This window comes from Osmia lignaria, chromosome 15 (assembly GCF_051020975.1).
Source record: "Osmia lignaria lignaria isolate PbOS001 chromosome 15, iyOsmLign1, whole genome shotgun sequence".
Classification (NCBI taxonomy): Eukaryota; Metazoa; Arthropoda; class Insecta; order Hymenoptera; family Megachilidae; genus Osmia; species Osmia lignaria.
In genome coordinates, this window is record NC_135046.1 from 8,540,412 (window position 1) to 8,557,674 (window position 17,263).

The 17,263-nt window shown below is 35.8% G+C and overlaps 3 protein-coding genes across 6 annotated transcripts in view; 1 reads left to right on the forward strand and 2 right to left on the reverse strand.

Moving 5' to 3' along the window:
• The window catches only part of LOC117612027 (uncharacterized), a 263,880-nt gene extending 254,218 nt beyond the window's left edge, over window positions 1–9,662 (reverse strand). For all 4 annotated transcript variants that reach the window (XM_034340658.2, XM_034340653.2, XM_034340651.2 and 1 more), the window contains exon 1: window positions 9,496–9,662. The gene's annotated coding sequence lies outside the window, so the exon portion shown is untranslated. The remainder of the gene's footprint in view (window positions 1–9,495) is intronic.
• LOC117612028 (uncharacterized) lies at window positions 3,014–5,478 on the reverse strand. The gene is made up of 4 exons (XM_034340659.2): window positions 5,273–5,478; window positions 4,979–5,152; window positions 4,770–4,902; window positions 3,014–4,694 (listed from the first exon to the last, which is right to left on the reverse strand). Exons 1-4 carry the CDS (start codon window positions 5,306–5,308, stop codon window positions 3,088–3,090), a joined length of 1,950 nt encoding a protein of 649 aa, XP_034196550.2. The 5' UTR covers window positions 5,309–5,478; the 3' UTR covers window positions 3,014–3,087.
• LOC117612030 (protein phosphatase 1H) lies at window positions 6,267–9,274 on the forward strand. The gene is made up of 6 exons (XM_034340661.2): window positions 6,267–7,040; window positions 7,122–7,379; window positions 7,451–7,668; window positions 7,746–8,016; window positions 8,089–8,348; window positions 8,414–9,274. Exons 1-6 carry the CDS (start codon window positions 6,855–6,857, stop codon window positions 8,667–8,669), a joined length of 1,449 nt encoding a protein of 482 aa, XP_034196552.2. The 5' UTR covers window positions 6,267–6,854; the 3' UTR covers window positions 8,670–9,274.
• Window positions 9,663–17,263: the final 7,601 nt, after the last annotated feature.

Here is a 17,263-nt window from a genome sequence, read left to right on the forward strand (position 1 = left end):
AAAGTCGAACCATAATTGGTTAACCTGGGTACAAAGTAGTTCACGAATAACACTGAATTCCCGATGAAATGGAACGTGAAAAGGGAAAGGCTATTGCACGTTCCTTTTTAAACAGGTAATTTATAATCCGCGATGAAACTGGAGTTTGTAGCTGTTTGATAATCGGCGGGTCGTTAAGATATAATAACCACTAGCCAGGTTTATCTGCTAGCGACCAGGCGAGTTTTAAAAGGGGGCTAACCGATGCTTTCGTATGTACCAAGACACGCAGACGTAGTTGGATAGCAAATCCCGTTATTTAACGTGCTGCAAGCCTGGTAATCATATTTAATGGCCTAGGAAGTTCGTATAAGAACGAGAAAGATTTCTTCGATCAATCGCGGTCCCCGTATGGATAACGTTCACTTATAAAGTAGAACGATGCAGATACGACGTTCCTCAGTTCTGGTTGTGTCGATTGCATACCGCCGACTACGTTTCCGTCAATTGTGATGTAAACATTGTTTATTCCTCCGGATACGTTATTTTGCTCGGTACATATGTTAGGGAAATTTGCGTCTGCCACATACGCAACTCGAAATATTTATAAAGATCCCGATATTACTGCAGAAGGTTGCCTGTAAATAGCTTTTAGAAAGCTATCATTGACTGTGACTAATGTTTCCGATATCCCTAACCATCTTATACAACCCATCGTATCTCTTACACTTCTTACGTCGCATAAGATTGCGGATAATTGAAAGTATATAGCTAAAAAATTCGGATTATCATAAGCCTTTTTTAGTCTTTATTTTAACGAACGTCTATAATTGTTCGTCCATTCCCAAAGCAGTGATTCTTTCTTTGCGATTCCCTTTCCTGACTCTCTAACGAGCACGTAAGAAAATTCGCAATTATTCATTGGCACGGCACAGCACGGACAGCAACTTCTACGCTTCCTCGTTCCCCAGAAATTGGCGCGAAATCGTTGAACAGAAGGCGTTTCCGAGAAATCAGAACGTGCCCCAGCTAGGAGTAGACGCGTCTATCGCGGCGTTACGCAACACACGGTCTCCGGAGTGTTTCTTCTTATTTTTCCCTTGCTTTCGTTTTACAATTTAAAGGATCGTGACTTGGCACTTGCATCAATCTCTATTGTGCCCTCCGTCGAACACCTCGGAAGGGATGAATAAAGAGGTCCTTTCACGTTCGCGCCACTTTTTATTCCGATACACGTTACGTGGAAAATCGTGTTACATCAAGAGCTTCCCACTGTACGCACCGATTGCGACACAATGTTATCACACGATCTTGTTGCTTTATTACCTCTACCGTTTATTCGGCTTCACGACCAATTAGACGTTTAATTTACACTGTACGAAATTTCAATAACGCGTGGAAAATGGTACTTTTTACCACGTACCAAAAAAAGAGAACACTTGCGTGTTTGTCGATCGTGCAGTAGCGCAATACCTTTTTTCAATGGTCCTTTTTGCTCTGAACATCCAACTACCGTGAGAACGTTCTTTCGTTTTGTTACTTGTTTTGCAGCAACCTTTTCCCTCGTTATCTGATGTTAGATTAGTAAAAACGTACGAACAGTTTTTGTTACGAAAACTTTTAAATGCTCGTTTTACCAGACGCAGTTAGAAAAATCTCGGCAAAAAATAATACATACGTTTCGAACAAACTTGATAACAAATTTGAAGAGAAAATGATTTACTAACGTAGGTACCTTTCTCTTTGGGTAGAAAATAATCTGTCACTATGATTATTATCAACAAAGTTATTACATGTACAAGGAATTATGTTTTGTTCGTTTAAATAAGAACAAGCGAAAAATCGTTTTCATTCGTTAGCTTTACTTGCTTACATTGCATAATAGCAACTCTATTTTGCTGAAATTATATCCACGAACAGTGTATCAGTAACCACAAGCATAATGTTATTCTACTGCATTTAATCTCCAGAGTTTAAGTAGAAACATGTAAACAAGGTACAGCGAGAAAGACAAACGCGTCTAATTATACGACCTCGTTACTTCCCTATTACGCGAAATCTCGTAAAGAAACGCACATGAGTAGCTTCTAGATTTATTGTCGTATTAACCAGTGTACCGTATCGCTGAGAATTGCAAATGTAACTTTCATCGGAAGTGGACCACCTAAGAAATTCCTGGTGTTACGCAACCCTACACAGGATTATACTCATTTAAATTCCACTCGAACCCTGTCAACAATCTGTCTCGCATGGTGCAGAACACCATCGACCGTTTCTGTTCCCCTGAAAAAGTTACCGGTCACCCTTCCCTTTTGTATCTCTTATTTGCATCGTTGCAGAGAAACTTTCCAAGTTCCACGCCACCGGAACCACCCATTGGGATCGAAAGTTCCCTGTGCCAAGACCGTGGAGGTTCTGAAAAATCTGTCCACCTGTATATGTGTGTGCGAGACAGTGTCGTAATTCACAAAGTCGATAAGATTACGCGACCAACAATTTCTGCACTTCCTAGGTCGTGCGAGATCATTTATGCGTTCAAGTGCACGCGCGTTGACTGAACGTTCAATCGTCACTTCCGCTTCGTGGAAAACATTTCGTTTGAATTGTAATAAACGCTGCTCGGGCATGCGACTCGGAAACGAAACACGCACCTTCTTACTAATTATAAAACTGGATCGAGATATAGGAAGGAATAAATCTGTATTATTGGATGACTTTCAGTATTGGCGGAGTTGAAACGTGGTTTTAGGAAGCGTCTCTACTTAAGTTTAAAAATAAATGAGATTGTAGAGCAACGGAAACTTTCCCCCTAGGTATGAACGATAAAAATCGAGAAACGAAAGTAGAGAAGGGAATGGTCAGAGAGTATGTAGAATCCTCGAGTATGTGAATTATACATACACTGTCTTTGAAATACCTTCTTACGGATAAACAGCGGACACTGTTTGATTATAAATGTCGAATATAAAAGTACCCCAGTAAATAAATTTTGGCATAAATTTTTTGAAATATAAAAAAGGGAACACTGTATTTACTGTAATATTTTTAATTATGTACATATAATTATGTATACAAATATTCTAATTATTATTATATAAAAAAGTTATATCAAGCAGGGTTCGTAACATCAGTTGCGTTATCGTTCGTAACTATCGGCTTATCGATAATTGCATTATCACTTAAATTAATTTTCGTCTCATCGTTTTGATTTTCAGAATGCATACTTGCGTCATCGCTCTCAATTATTTTATTTGCATCCGTACAAGTATCGGTAGACGTTTCACTATCTTTTAATACATTGGAATCATCGTTATTAGCGTTAACATTAAGGCATGTAGCATCGGTATTTTTTAGAGCCAAGTACTCATCCACCGAACCTAATGGATTCTGTTCTGTAATTTTATTACTCGTACTTTCCGTCGATGAAGATGATTGTAATTTTTTATTTGGAGGTGTACTAGCTTTCGAAAGCCTCTGACGTTCTCTTAACCGTTTACGAATTTCCGATTGTATCTTTGATTCTTTTATTACGTTTTGAACATCATCTGTCTGATAATAGCGACTCGCCCAAGTTTCAGTTCCATTCGATTTTTTTACAGAACCTACTTCAGTTTCAAGTTTATCTTCCTTGCCTGTAACTTCTTTATTTTCGCTCTCCTTGTTCTCATTATTCTCCATTTCCTCCATATCATCGCAGTAATCATCCAGATCAATTATTTCGTCTAAATCAATGGATTTCTCTTCGTCTAAATTTATATTACTTGGCGTGCCTGAAACTTCTTTTGATATACCGTTATTTTCACGTTCCTTTCTGTTCAATTTAACATTTGCTGACGAACATTCGTCATTCTTTACACCCTCGGTGATTTGATTATCGTTCGATGATTTCGTATTGTGTACATCAACCTCGGAACTTGGATCTTTCGATTGCTCTTTCGTATGCGCCTTTTTCTTCGTTTTTCGCCTTTTTCCACTCGATTTTGATTGAGTATCCGTTTGAGATACATTGTTACTATGAGGTCGTTTAGAAACTTCAGTTTTATGCGCATCTGATTCTTTATGTACTTCTGATGTATTTGCTGCTTTCTTTTCTTCGACATTTTTCATATTATTCTTGTTTTCTAAAACACGTTCATTCTCCAATTTTTTGTTCACCCGTACCCCACCGTGAGGTTCGTCTTCACTATCGCTAGATAACAACTCGATAGTTGGAGTTGGCTGAACGACTATCACTACATCTTCATCCTCGCCAGCGCTATTCTGTTGAGCGCTAATAATCTTTTCTAATTGCCTTCTGCAATTTTCCTTTTCTTTCATCTCATCTTGTTTTGCTTTAGCTGCGGCATCTTTATTCAAGGCATTATTCCCTTCATTAGATTTAGATGTATTTGGTATTATATCCTCTTCTTTCCTAATTAAAGCTCTTATCGCCCTTGCACGCATTTCTAATTCTAGCAAATCTAACAAACTATCACCTTCTTTTTCTTTATTAGCTGTTACTGGTTCCTCTTTTGGTACTGGTACATTTTTAGAAACATTATTAGAAGCTTTCTTAGGATTAGGTTTACTATCATTCTTTCTATGCAGCTGAGATTTTACTTTCTGTTTAGTCCTATCTTTCTTTACCTTCCCTTTAACAGATCCCTCCTCCTTTACACATATATCCTCATCAGTAAACCACTCCTCTGTATCTGAGATTATTTCCAAAGAAGGTCCTATTGTTATGAAAATAAATATAAAACACCCATGTGAACTGCAAAACTGTTAGTAAACGCTAAGCTTTCCCATACCTGAATCATCTGATTCACTTGTGTTTGATGAATCTAACATAGGTTTCCCATTTAAGATAGACAATATACGGCTCTTTGACATACCACTTAATTCATTAGCACACCACTTTTCTAACTGCCCTAAATCCATTTTCTACAATAAATATAAGTAAATTTGGTAATGAATGCTATGAAAATGATCAATATCCTAAAGATATCAACAAGCTCACCCTCAATGTTTGAGGTAACATCATTTGTATTTTTTCAGCTCTGACAGATTTAAAAAGCTGTCTAGCTAATTCTCTACGATCTGACAAATACTCTTTAATTGGTTTTAAATCCCTTGCATCAACCTCTTCATCTGAGGATATCGATGAAGATGAACCTGATGAACTACTAATTTCCTACAAAATAATGTGACTGTCATGTTGATACACTAAACAAATATTTCAAATATTTGCAGGAAACAAATAACTCCTAAACTACAACGAACTAAAAGAAGATAATGCACAGAGGTTAATTACCTCACTTTTATGAGTATTCCTCCTGACCTTTGCCATATCTCCTTACCCTTACCAAATATAAGTTTATACAAGTGCTATGGATAAATGATACTCAATTTCAACTAACATTTATTACTCTTTAAACCTCACATCTTATTTACCACTAAAATTACAGCAGACACCCAACAACAAAAACGTTCCACAGCTGCGTGGCCGATACTTCAACTACGTATGAAATGAAGCATCGATAAAGAAGAAAGACCAAACCACACACCTTTTATTATTACCTATTTTTTAAGTTTTGATTATTTTTTGAATTTCACGGAGATTGCAAAATATTCTACTTGGCTCAATTAAATATAAAAAGCGTTTATTCTATTAAAAAAGGCAATTTTCTATTACAAGAGACTCCCTTCAGCGTTAGATGACACCAGCGGTATCATTTTAAAAGCGTACAATATAATATAAATTAAAAAACATTTAAACATAAGGTTTACGCACTATTTTCAGCTTATTAAATTAATTACTTTTTCAAGAACTAAATATTCAAATGCTTGATTTAAATAACTAAATGCAATTCTAGTCTGATAATCGAATGTACAAGGAAACTATTTCTTCTAAGGATTCGAATTAGAATTTTGATTATTGCAATAAGTTTTTCAGAGAGATTATGCATTAAAAAATATTCTGCATACATAGGTAAAAATTGTAAAGGTTTGTATAAATTCTATTGAACTATTTTATTATAATCTGTAAATCCTACTTCACATAAATTATTATCAATGCAACGCATTAAACATTGGATGTTCTCCAAATTGTTCCTTAAGATTAAATTTAATTTAATTAGTTATACGTGCGGTAAATATTATAATCCAATAAACTATCTTTCAAAAATAAGATACTTTATCAGAATTACCGGTACTGATGACATTGACACAAACAGAAATTGAAGAATTTTCAAAAGAAAAACAAAAAATTAAAAAACGAGTAGGTATGTACGCTGATATTATAGGAATCTTACACTGTTTTAATGAATATGTGGAATAATTTCCAAGCTAATCCTTTTTGTTAGTATTATAAAATATTATATAGTTATTTTAATTCAATTTAATATTTTATTCAAGACAAAATATAGACAGAAATCAGTTCAGGTGATTAAAAATCGACAAATGGTGTCGCTATATGAAACAGCTACCTGATACTCGTGTTCAAGATATAACCTATTTTATTGTTGACAATCATTTTGTCAACAAGATGATATCGGTTGAACGAAACATAAATCTATGAATAATTTAAAATATAATGATTTCATTTCTGGGCATAATGATATTAGAACTATAAAGATAGCGTTTCTAATGTGAAGTTAAGTTTGTGATTAGTTACTGACAGATGACAGATAACCAAACAGCCATTAAAATTTTGCAGTTCCTTCTTATTGCTGGTGTTGTACATACATACATGAATGCGTTTTTACAATCAGTATAAAGTAAAGTATAATCAAACACTATCACCAGATGTAATATCTTTCTTTAAATATAGATGTTATGCTACAGTTTATTAAATTAATTGTAAAGTACAAATCTCAGAAATATTGAAAAAAAAGATGCTGAACAGATTTAAATCAGCATTATTGAATGCTGTTGGTGGAAGTGAACTTGGCATACAATATCCTAGTGATTCAGATAATGAAACATTAACAGATTACCTTAATTCAAACATTAGTGCAGAAATAGAAAATAAACCCTATAGTAGACCTAGTTTCCTGGGATTAACAACAGAAGAAACTCAAGTATGTGATTTAAATTATCACTATCATTATTATGATATTGTGATTATAATATGGAATAGTGATTATTTATGAAATTCATAGGTAAGTGCTGATCACAGAGTAAGACCTATCATAGTTCCAAGGGATTTGAGCCGATTGCCATGGTGTGCTGGTTATGCAGAATGTATCAATGCTGGTAAAAGTGCTTGGAATGAGGATCAAACCTCTGCAACCAGAGGAGATCTTAAACTGGCTGATGTTAATGTTACCTTGCCTTATGTTATGTTCTCTATGTTTGATGGACATGCCGGATATCAAGTAGCTTTAACAGCAAGATTACATTTGCATAGGATAATTCTTGTAAGACTAATTCAATATACAATTTTACAGAGACCTCATACCTTATATCTCATATATGAATCTTTTTCTAGGGAAGATTAATGGCAATACCTGGAAATATGTTACTAAATGAAGATGAGGATGAACTCATAAAAGGAAGAGATCTAGTTATTGGTGCTATTGAATTAGCATATAGACAGATGGATCAAATGGTAGAAGCTCAAGCTCAAGGAGGTGGTGGAGGTTGTACAGCAATCACTATTTTATTTCTCAATGGTAGATTGTATGCTGCAGGTGCTGGAGATTCAAGGTGAAAACTCTAATACCCATAACTCTACTATAGTTGATAGAAGTTAGAATAACTAATAAAAAGTATATGATGAACAGAGCCGTATTAGTATTGAGAGAAAGTCAACGTGCATTGACAAGAGATCATACTCCTGACTCAGAATCAAATCGCGTCAGAGCACTAGGTTTTCTAAGAAGTAACGAATTACTGAAAGGTCACTTTACACCACTGGAGTTTCGTAAAAGACCGCTGCAAAAGGAATTAGGATCATTGGTTCTCTACAGAGAACCTTACATGACAGGCTGGGCATATAAAGTATTAACTAATTCCGATTTGAAACTACCTCTCATTTCGGGACATGGGAAAAGGGTAATTATCTGTGACGTTGGTGTAATAATTACTATACTTTTACTAGAAATTGATCGTGATTTTGTTATATAGAGTCGAGTAATGGGTACTATAGGAGTAACACGTGGATTTGGAGACCATGGATTAAAAGCAGCCAGTACTGGAGTTAACATAAAACCATTCCTATCATCACAACCTGAAGTACAATCCATAAATTTAGATAGTTGTAATCTAACCGAACGTGATTGCGTCATTGTAGCTACAGATGGACTTTGGGATGTTGTATCAGATAAAACAGCAGCAAATGTACTTAGGAAGACACTTGCCCCTGATACTCCATCATTAGAATACAGGTATTCTTTTCGAGGTCATAATCAATACCATAGAAATCAGAATCATGAATGAATTCTTATTACAGGCTCACAATGAGTGCTCAAGAATTAGTACAAGCAGCAAGAGGTAGGTTAGTTGGAAGAGTTTGGGTTGGCAAATCAGAAAACCTTGAGGAAACAGATGAAAAGTTTTCACCTGTGGCATCGGTTGATGATATCAGTGTTTTAGTGGTTCCATTATATCCTTATTTATGCGAACACAAGCAATGGTTGAAAACAACTCAACAAGAAAGAAGATACTCAATGGATTCATTGCACATATCAGTTAACAATTCTGTATAATGAAAGATTTAAACTATAGGAAGTGATTACATTTAAGTAGGAATGTTGGCAGTTGACATTAAGTGTACATTCACAAATTAGTATGCTAATCAACCACAGATATACAATTGCTTTTACATTACTTTTAATAAATAACATTTATATATACTGAATTTAAACTATCTAACAATTTCCTTTGGAGTGATAATTTATTATGTACTGCCACTTTTTAAAAGTGTAACTTAAAAATGCCATGATTACTTAATTGAACATTCCAGTTGTAGAGTGTTGAATATAATGTAAGTAAATTAATTTTAAACATTACGCAGCATCCAAAGTAGAGGTAAAGTTTGTATACCTTCTCAAAGTGTATGCATAATTATGAGTACATTATGAGAACAATAAAAATAAAGTAAAGTAGTAACCATTTGTATGGAAATAACTATTGAAGTATTTCATTCGGTGATTTTATCTATTCACCTTATATATTTTCTTTCTAAAGTTATTAAACTAATATGTATGGAATTATTGTTAAGTGGTTGATCCACCTTAAAGGGATTACAAATAAAAGATACATTGCTTTATTTTTAATGATATAATAAAAAATGTTTGTTTTATCAAATCTTTGTATTACTTATCTTCAATCTGATGTAACCAATGTAATTAACAAAATTAAATAAACGTTATATTATATTTATTAAATGATTTCGGATTGATTATAAACTATTAATTATATCTCAAACTGCATATATCATTCATTTCGAGCTTAAATTCCAATAAAATTGACCTCAAATTGTGGCGTCCTACGTGCTAGGACAATTAACAATTACAAGAGAATTTTACTCACATTTGCTGAAATTCCAATCCAGGATGAACTCCAACTTATGTATCCATTTTGCGCACATAAATCACTTCACTTACACATTAATTTGACTACGTAAATCACTCGGAAATACGATTTATCACAGATTTCGATTAATTTAGCACGACGCGTTGCGAGACCGACGCTTTTCAAACGGTTACACATAACCGTTCTGCGCATGCGCTGCGTTAGTTTGAAACTACTACAGCGCCAAGCTTTCAAATATGAAAATTGTAAACTTTACTATTTAAAATTATTTAAATTAAGTATGAGATAATAATACATATTGTTTATTTATCAATTAATACAATGTACATTCATAAAAAGGTAAATAATGAAATGTAAAATTTCCACAAACTTTAATAAATGTTACTTATTAATTAAAAAACAATATTACAAAATTTAAATGGAAATTAATTTATTTCAAACATTTTTATAAGTATGTTTAGTAACAAGAATATACTTAAAAAACAAATAAAAAATAATAATAATATCATAATTATGACATTTTGTTATTTTTAGGCAGTATTTTGAGATAAATATTGAATCTGGTTTCTAATGTTTTATGTACGATGAATGAACTAAAATTATAATCTGTTGTATAAAGAGACAGCACATTCATAAACCCCTCTGATATTTAAAAGGATAAGTGCATTTTCCCGTCATCAGGATAGGATACCATTCTAAGCATTCAACGTTTATACATTTAATTATAGCATATACGTAACTGAAATGGATGGTAACGATTTTTATCCGACAGGATCATGAATTAGTTAAAACGCTTTTTGGTTCACGAGGAAGATTATTAATAGTAATTTCCTGGAAGTGTGGTCGTGGCTTTAAGATTATCAGCCTCGATTTTATATCGCATCTAATAGATTAATTATTTCTATTAGGCAGCTGAATTTATGAGGAAATAACGTCTGGAAATTTCCATGAAACGAACGGCAATAAAGGTACAGATAAATTTTAATGCGTCGTCAATGTCGTCCTAGAGTAAGAGCGACAGCATAAAAGGGCAGAAAGGTAAAAAGCGTTTGCGAATCACCGTAGGAAAGTGCTCTTCTTCCCGAGAAAAAAACTCGCACCGTCTATGGAAACTAAAGCTAGCTTGACAGCTTCTGTTGACCCCTAGCGTCGTTTAGTTTTAAAAACTCACCGCGGCTTGATGTGACACTTTTCCAAACTCTGTCTCGAGCCATCAAACTTTTCGTCCCTCTAAAAATATCATTTCGAGCCGGCTTTATCTAACGTTTTATACGCGGTCGAAAGTCTTCTCTTATTTTGAAAAAAGTAATTCAGATTAAATGCTTTCTAGTTTATTGACGGAGAACGAATGATGTTGCACATTTTAACCGATATAATTCACATCCACCTTTTGATCGAGAAACTAGTATGCGTTACTTTTTTAACAAACGTCAGACCTTAGATATGTTTTTTCGCAGCGGCGAGTTATGACAGGCTATCTGTCACGGTCATCATCGGTGGTAAGTTGGAGGATACCAAGGGACGTAGTACCTACTTCTTCTGGTAAGGGTGGCAAAAGAAAGGGTGAGAGAAAGAAAGAGCGAAAGAAACGGTAACTTACGGTGTATCGAAACGGCCGCAAGTTAAGGGCCTCCTGCAACCTCGATACATCATCGTTAGAGAACTTTGGACGGCTTCCTGGTTACGCCATTGATGGTTTCCTCCGATAGGACATGATGTATCTGCCTCTCATTGCTGCAACGTGGAAACAGAAGTCGGATGCAATTTGAAAGTAAAAGCACGAATTAAGCGGTGGTAAAACATTTGTAAACGCTCGTGTTTCTATATCAATCATATGAGTCATACCGTGTCATGACAAACTGCTTCTAACTCAAGCTGGTGCATAAATTTTCATTTAACGCAGCCTTAATAATAATGACGACAAAATTCGATCAAAGGGGTGATAACAATTCGTTTGATTATGCATTACACTAATTCTGTCCTCTTTAATTAAAATGTTCCATCAAGATATTTTGATATACCTACGCTTTCCATGGAATTTTCCTAACAAATTTTACCTCTCACATTTACCAAGCGACAGAGTCAGTTCCTCAGGTGGCTCGTACCTGTTGTCAACTCTCTTAGAGCCTCTCAAACCTAATGTCCCTTGGCTAGGAACTAACGTCTAGTTGCCGAACGTGATGTAACAGATAATGCGATAAGTTTGTCGTCGAGGGATTATGCGACCAGCTCTGTGTTTGTGTCCCCTCGAACTTTGTGGTATCCATATTTCAAGAAAGTCACATATTATCCTTCAGTAATATTTAATCCAATGAATTTGAGTTTGCTATAGATATTTTTGAAACATTTCAAAAACGCCTTACGTATAAAAGATATTTATGTGGAAAAATAAAAGTCTTGTGTTGCAATTACGATATAACTTATATCAATTACACGAGTTTTTCTTTGTCAATATGAAGAAGTAACGCGAACGTAATCGCAATTGAATGATTACGGAAAATTTTGGAATTGATTGTGTTGCATTCTCTGTGGTAACAAAGTGAAGAATAAAATAGGAACTTCCCTTCTTTTTCTCTTTTTTCTACCTTACTTGATTCATAGGTTTTTTGCAACCATTAGTTATTTTTTCCCGAAGGATAATGGTGTCCCCTTATATCGTGTGTAGATTAAAAAACGATTCCAGCATGGATTTTCTAAAAAAAAACTGCTTATCCACAGGGAATGGAAAGGTAGAATGATTACCCGCATGTCGACGCACGCGGATACACGTACAGGTTGAACTAAATTAAGTTTTTATTTCTCCTCCACGTTCCCTTTATACAATGTTACGGAATTAGACTTCCATCCGTTCCTTGAAAACTATTCTCATTTTCTGTCATAAATCCAGCCCGAAAGGAATGTTTGCGACAAGCGAACAAATTAACGTAACGACAAACGTTTCTTGCGAAATACCAAAAGAGTCACCATTTCGTTACACGCAATGGTCCTGTTAGTCCGTCAATTCTGAAAGGATGATTTTTTACGAAGAAGTTTGCAGTCAAATCTGAGCCGTTTTATTCATCGTATTGCATAAACCAAGCTTTCAAAGTATAATAAAATTTGTAGAGAAGTTCACCATCAAATCGCTTTTCCATCCTCCATTTATAGTTTACGTTCTTTACTCTTTCGCTGTTGACTGAGTAAAGTCAATAATCATAAAGTACTAGGAAAATGATCATATCACGTTCATATATTTTATTATATCGGCGCCTACCGTTAAATTTCAATAGATTTAAATCTAATTTCCATGAACTGATAGATGTAATCTTTATTTCCTGTTATAATTCAAAAAAAGATTAAAATGTTTTGCTTTTATGAAGTAATGAAAGATATGATTGATTGACGATATGTTGCGTGATAATACAATTCTTCCGATCTACGAACGTCATTGCATTCTCGTAGGAAATTAATATGAACGACGAAAACAAGTATGTTTATCTTCATTAATTATTCACGGATTTGTCGATAAAGATTCTTTTCACGAGATTCGATAACGTTTCTGTAGATTGTCCGCATGACCAATCCAGCGCTACGTTGGCCGGATAGCAAATGGATAGGTGTTACCTAAGTTAGTTACGGATCCTTCGATAAACACAGACGGACAAACGTTTCCTAATTGTGCTGGCAATTGTTTACGCTACCTCGCAGCACCTTCCGGCTTTCCTGCGTTCATGGCTATTCCGTGTTTGTCTTGCTGCTTCTTGCTCGTCTGTGTCATGTCTTCCGGAAGAATGGACGATGCGAATTTCGTAGAAGGATCAAGCGACGGTAGCTCTTAATTAAGTCGTTCGCATTTGGCTTTCCGGCGACGGCAACCTTTTTCTTTGTTACGCGACTTTCTTCGAATCGACGAAAATTTCTAATTTGTCACGGATGATGCTCAGACAAATACAATCTCCTTCTAGTTTTAAGGGGGAGGGTTGTTTTAATTGGCCTGTCGTATCGTCTGCATTGGATCACTATTTTCTCTATTTTTAACCAACTTCGAAAAAGGAGGAGATTACTCCATTCGATCAGTATTTTTTTTTTCTATACTTATCATCCAAGACAAAAATCTTAGTTCTAATTAATCTTCCAATCGAAGAATTTCAATGATCTCGAGGAGCAATGTCCGTTAATCTGTGGTATAATGGTTGAATAGCGAGCACTAATCCTTCTCCCCCGATTCTCTCATTTTTCTGCTTTTTATTTACATCTCATCACGTTGTCAACGCAACATATACGCATCGATTTATTGCGGTTTTACAACTACTCCAACGCGACTGCCGGTTTTAACGATGCATAAAGGTGCCGGCGCGTAAAGAGGATATTCGGGACGACTGTAGGATGGACGCGAAATAGGATGCACGACAGGTGAGGTGTCCAACAAATCGAGACTGGCGCTTCTCGAGTGAAAAGAAAAAGGAAACATCGGTCGTTTAACACCGTCGAGATCGTAGCCAACGAGACCGAAACAAGACGAATTATTAATTCGTGCCAATCTACCAGGATTACCCGCGCAGGGAAAAGGGCTACCAGGACCTCGTTCGACGACTTACAGCCACACACATCGTCCTTTTAAAAGTGCATTAGCGTTGTTATAGATCGAGCTTCTAGAAAATTAAATAGAAATTTGAAAATTTTTATCTACGGCACAATATAATTCACACTTTTGTTTTGGTAAATGTAAATCAAAAAGGTAGATATTTAGTTCAAAAATCTTGTCATTAACAAAAGGAATATTGTAGAAATTCGAATGGAAGGGATTGACGGTGAGCAAGAAATCCGATGTATTACAATGGTTGTAATGTAATTATATCGGCGAATCGATTGAATGTTTAGAATATCGGGATTTTGGTTAATGAGAGTAACTACATATTTAACCTTATCGTAGAGAGACGAATGCAAATTACGTGTACAAATGTACGCGAATGATGCATACAACTCTGCAGGGACGATCAGAACACCGTAAACCAAAACTATCGTGGCCAAATACAGCTGAATTTCTCTTCATAATGTATCATCAACAAATAACATGATACACGATTTCGATTCGAAATATAAACATAGTACCGAATTGCTTAATTGCTTACATAACAGTTACTTTCTGGGATCAATAATTTTATATTAATTTACTTGATTGAAGTTATAAAAAATATAGCAAGTTCCTTACGGATTTTTACACGAAATGTCAGTCAAAATTAAATATCTTGCTATTTAAATATGTATCTTGCACACGAACGTCCATTCAGGCGTTTCTGTTTGAACAATATGATAAAAATGCGATAAAATGCATTTCATTAGTTTCTGTCTGACGTATAAAAGTCTGCCGTGTCAGCCATAGGTCCAATATAATATATTAATTCACGAAAGAGTACACGGAGAGCTTTGAGTAATGGAGAAAACTAGTAGCTGTCAGGCGATCAGGAGGCTACGGAACTGCAATGGAACTTTTCTGTTCGCCTAATTGTCCTAACGGTTGACCTCAACGCTGATTATCCCTTTATCTCTTCCTTTGCTTTCGCTCTTTCACGATATTTTCCTTTCTTCCTTCGTGAAACGATATGCGTTTAACGCTGCTCCAGGAAGTTATCGATCCCGCGACTGGCGCTCCAATTCATCCTTCTTATCGTAATCCAATTAAATTTCATCGTAACACGTTAATTACTGAACGATACGCGACCCGGATGTTCGATTGTCACGGTACGTTTGTCGAACGTTCTCAAATGACCGAGAGAAAATCTGTCGCGATTTCGAGAGTTCGCGTTTAACAGCGGACAATTCGAGTGGCTAGGAAAGCGGATTCGCTGTTGGATCAGCATTACCGGATATCTTGTTAAGACGCTGAAATCGAGCCGTATCTCGTATTTCTAAAGTACACAAAGGGATAATTAATGGTAAAAGCAACGCTGATACGCAGACTGTGAGAGCATCTTCTGTTCGGTACGCTCGAGACAGGTGCCAGAGATCGAGTAGTTCCGTGGTCAAGGTTTGTCCGTCGAATGAATAATGCCAGTATACTTGTATCGTACACCATCGTTCAGCATGTAGGATGGTAAAGTCGAAGCTATCTGGTTGGATATTTTACAACGGTGCAGCTGTGTGCGAGCATGTATCGCGTCGGTGGAAGCAGCTGAAAGTAAAACTTCTATGATGCTGCTCTCCTGGAATATGCACGCGTACACTTCGAAACACGAAAGTGACCCTGCTAGACATGCACTGCTACAACTTTACAAGCACAAACATCTTTGCACTCCACCACCGGAAAGGATCAAAATGAAACTCACGTTCATCGTTCGTTGGGTTGTTCCATAAGTGCTGCCTACTTGCTTTAAAACGGAGAAACCTTTCATGCAAACGAATATGCTCTTCCTTATGAGTTTAGAAAAATTTCGAGCAAGTTCAACTCGGAAGAAATTGATAAGTACTTATGGTCAACACACGGCTGTCAATAGATCTTGCACCAGCGAACGCATTTCATAGCTGTTACAACCGATATTCTGTCATCGTGTATCCAGCAATTGACTTAATGATCCGTGTGAATCTACTCTCGATGCAGGACCTAAGTGCATACAAGAGGTAACATATTGGATGCTCACACGGTTAACAAGCATCTGAGCAAACAACCTGCAACGGCCTTGACAAAATAGCTTCTAGTATAATGGATCATGGCGGTGTAGGGCGTCAAATACGAAACTTAGCGATCTGTTGTTTCATGCAGCGAAGTCACACGGAAAAATGATTTAATAGCGCACACAGAATGGGTCCGGGGGATTGCAAATATTAGTTGGCAAACAAATTTAACGTTAGATATTCGGTGGGTCAATTATACGGTATGGGTAACATTATTAAAGCTCGGATAAACAAGCTTCGCGTAGGAAAATGTTTTCCCCCGAGCATAAAGTTACTTCTTGTCAACGTAATTAACAACTTGTACTATTTTCGTTATTTAAACGAGTATAAGTTAAACTGTTCGATAACGCGTTACGTGGATGCTTTCAAAGTCCTGGGTATCGTGAGTTTGCGAACCCAATCTATCGAAGGTGCATAGAATTTGGCCTCGTATCGGCGTGTATGCAACGTACAGAGTACACACAACAGGATGCGGCATTAGATAGAGTTGGGTTGCTGCTGAATTATAGAGATCGCCGTCTATTATGAGATTGAGGCCAAACACCTTACGCACGGTGGTCTATCGTTGATAACAACGATTATCGTTTGTATCTGGAAAGATATAGGTAGATGAATCGTTTCGGTGAATTATTATGTTCAACGAGTTTCCGTGAAACGGACAATTATAATCTAATATACTTGTACAAATGAATCATGATACGTGTTTTCGCACACACGAACGTTGATGTGATAAAGGTGTTTACGCTTGATACTAATTGTAAGAACCTTTGTCCGTTTATTTGTGCCAAAAGTGACGTAATGGTCTTAACAAAGAAATGAGATGAAAGTAGAGAAATACTTGGTAGACGGTATGTATGTTTAAAATTCCAATTTCTATTTATTCTTTACACGTCTAGACAATAAAAACACTCGATTAAAGTACATAATACTATTAATTAATTTATCATGAACGTTAATCAATTGATACGATCATGTAACACACTCAAGGTGGAAAAGTATTCACTTCCAACCACGTGTTCTTAGAATAAATCTTTCCAGAACGAGTAAGTGGATTGTTACAAACATCATGATAAGTGAACTGATAAGACAGTTTGTAGAGATATTTAAGTGACGA

Excerpts from the sequence above, each read along its gene's own strand:
- LOC117612028 (XM_034340659.2), bottom strand. The coding sequence starts at position 5,308 with ATGGCAAAGGTCAGGAGGAATACTCATAAAAGTGAG. Across the intron at positions 5,153-5,272 it reads GGAATACTCATAAAAGTGAG|GAAATTAGTAGTTCATCAGG; the intron begins GTAATTAACCTC and ends ATTATTTTGTAG. Across the intron at positions 4,695-4,769 it reads AAGTGAATCAGATGATTCAG|GACCTTCTTTGGAAATAATC; the intron begins GTATGGGAAAGC and ends TCATAACAATAG.
- LOC117612030 (XM_034340661.2), top strand. The coding sequence starts at position 6,855 with ATGCTGAACAGATTTAAATCAGCATTATTGAATGCTGTTGGTGGAAGT. Across the intron at positions 7,669-7,745 it reads GCAGGTGCTGGAGATTCAAG|AGCCGTATTAGTATTGAGAG; the intron begins GTGAAAACTCTA and ends TATGATGAACAG. Across the intron at positions 8,349-8,413 it reads ACTCCATCATTAGAATACAG|GCTCACAATGAGTGCTCAAG; the intron begins GTATTCTTTTCG and ends TTCTTATTACAG.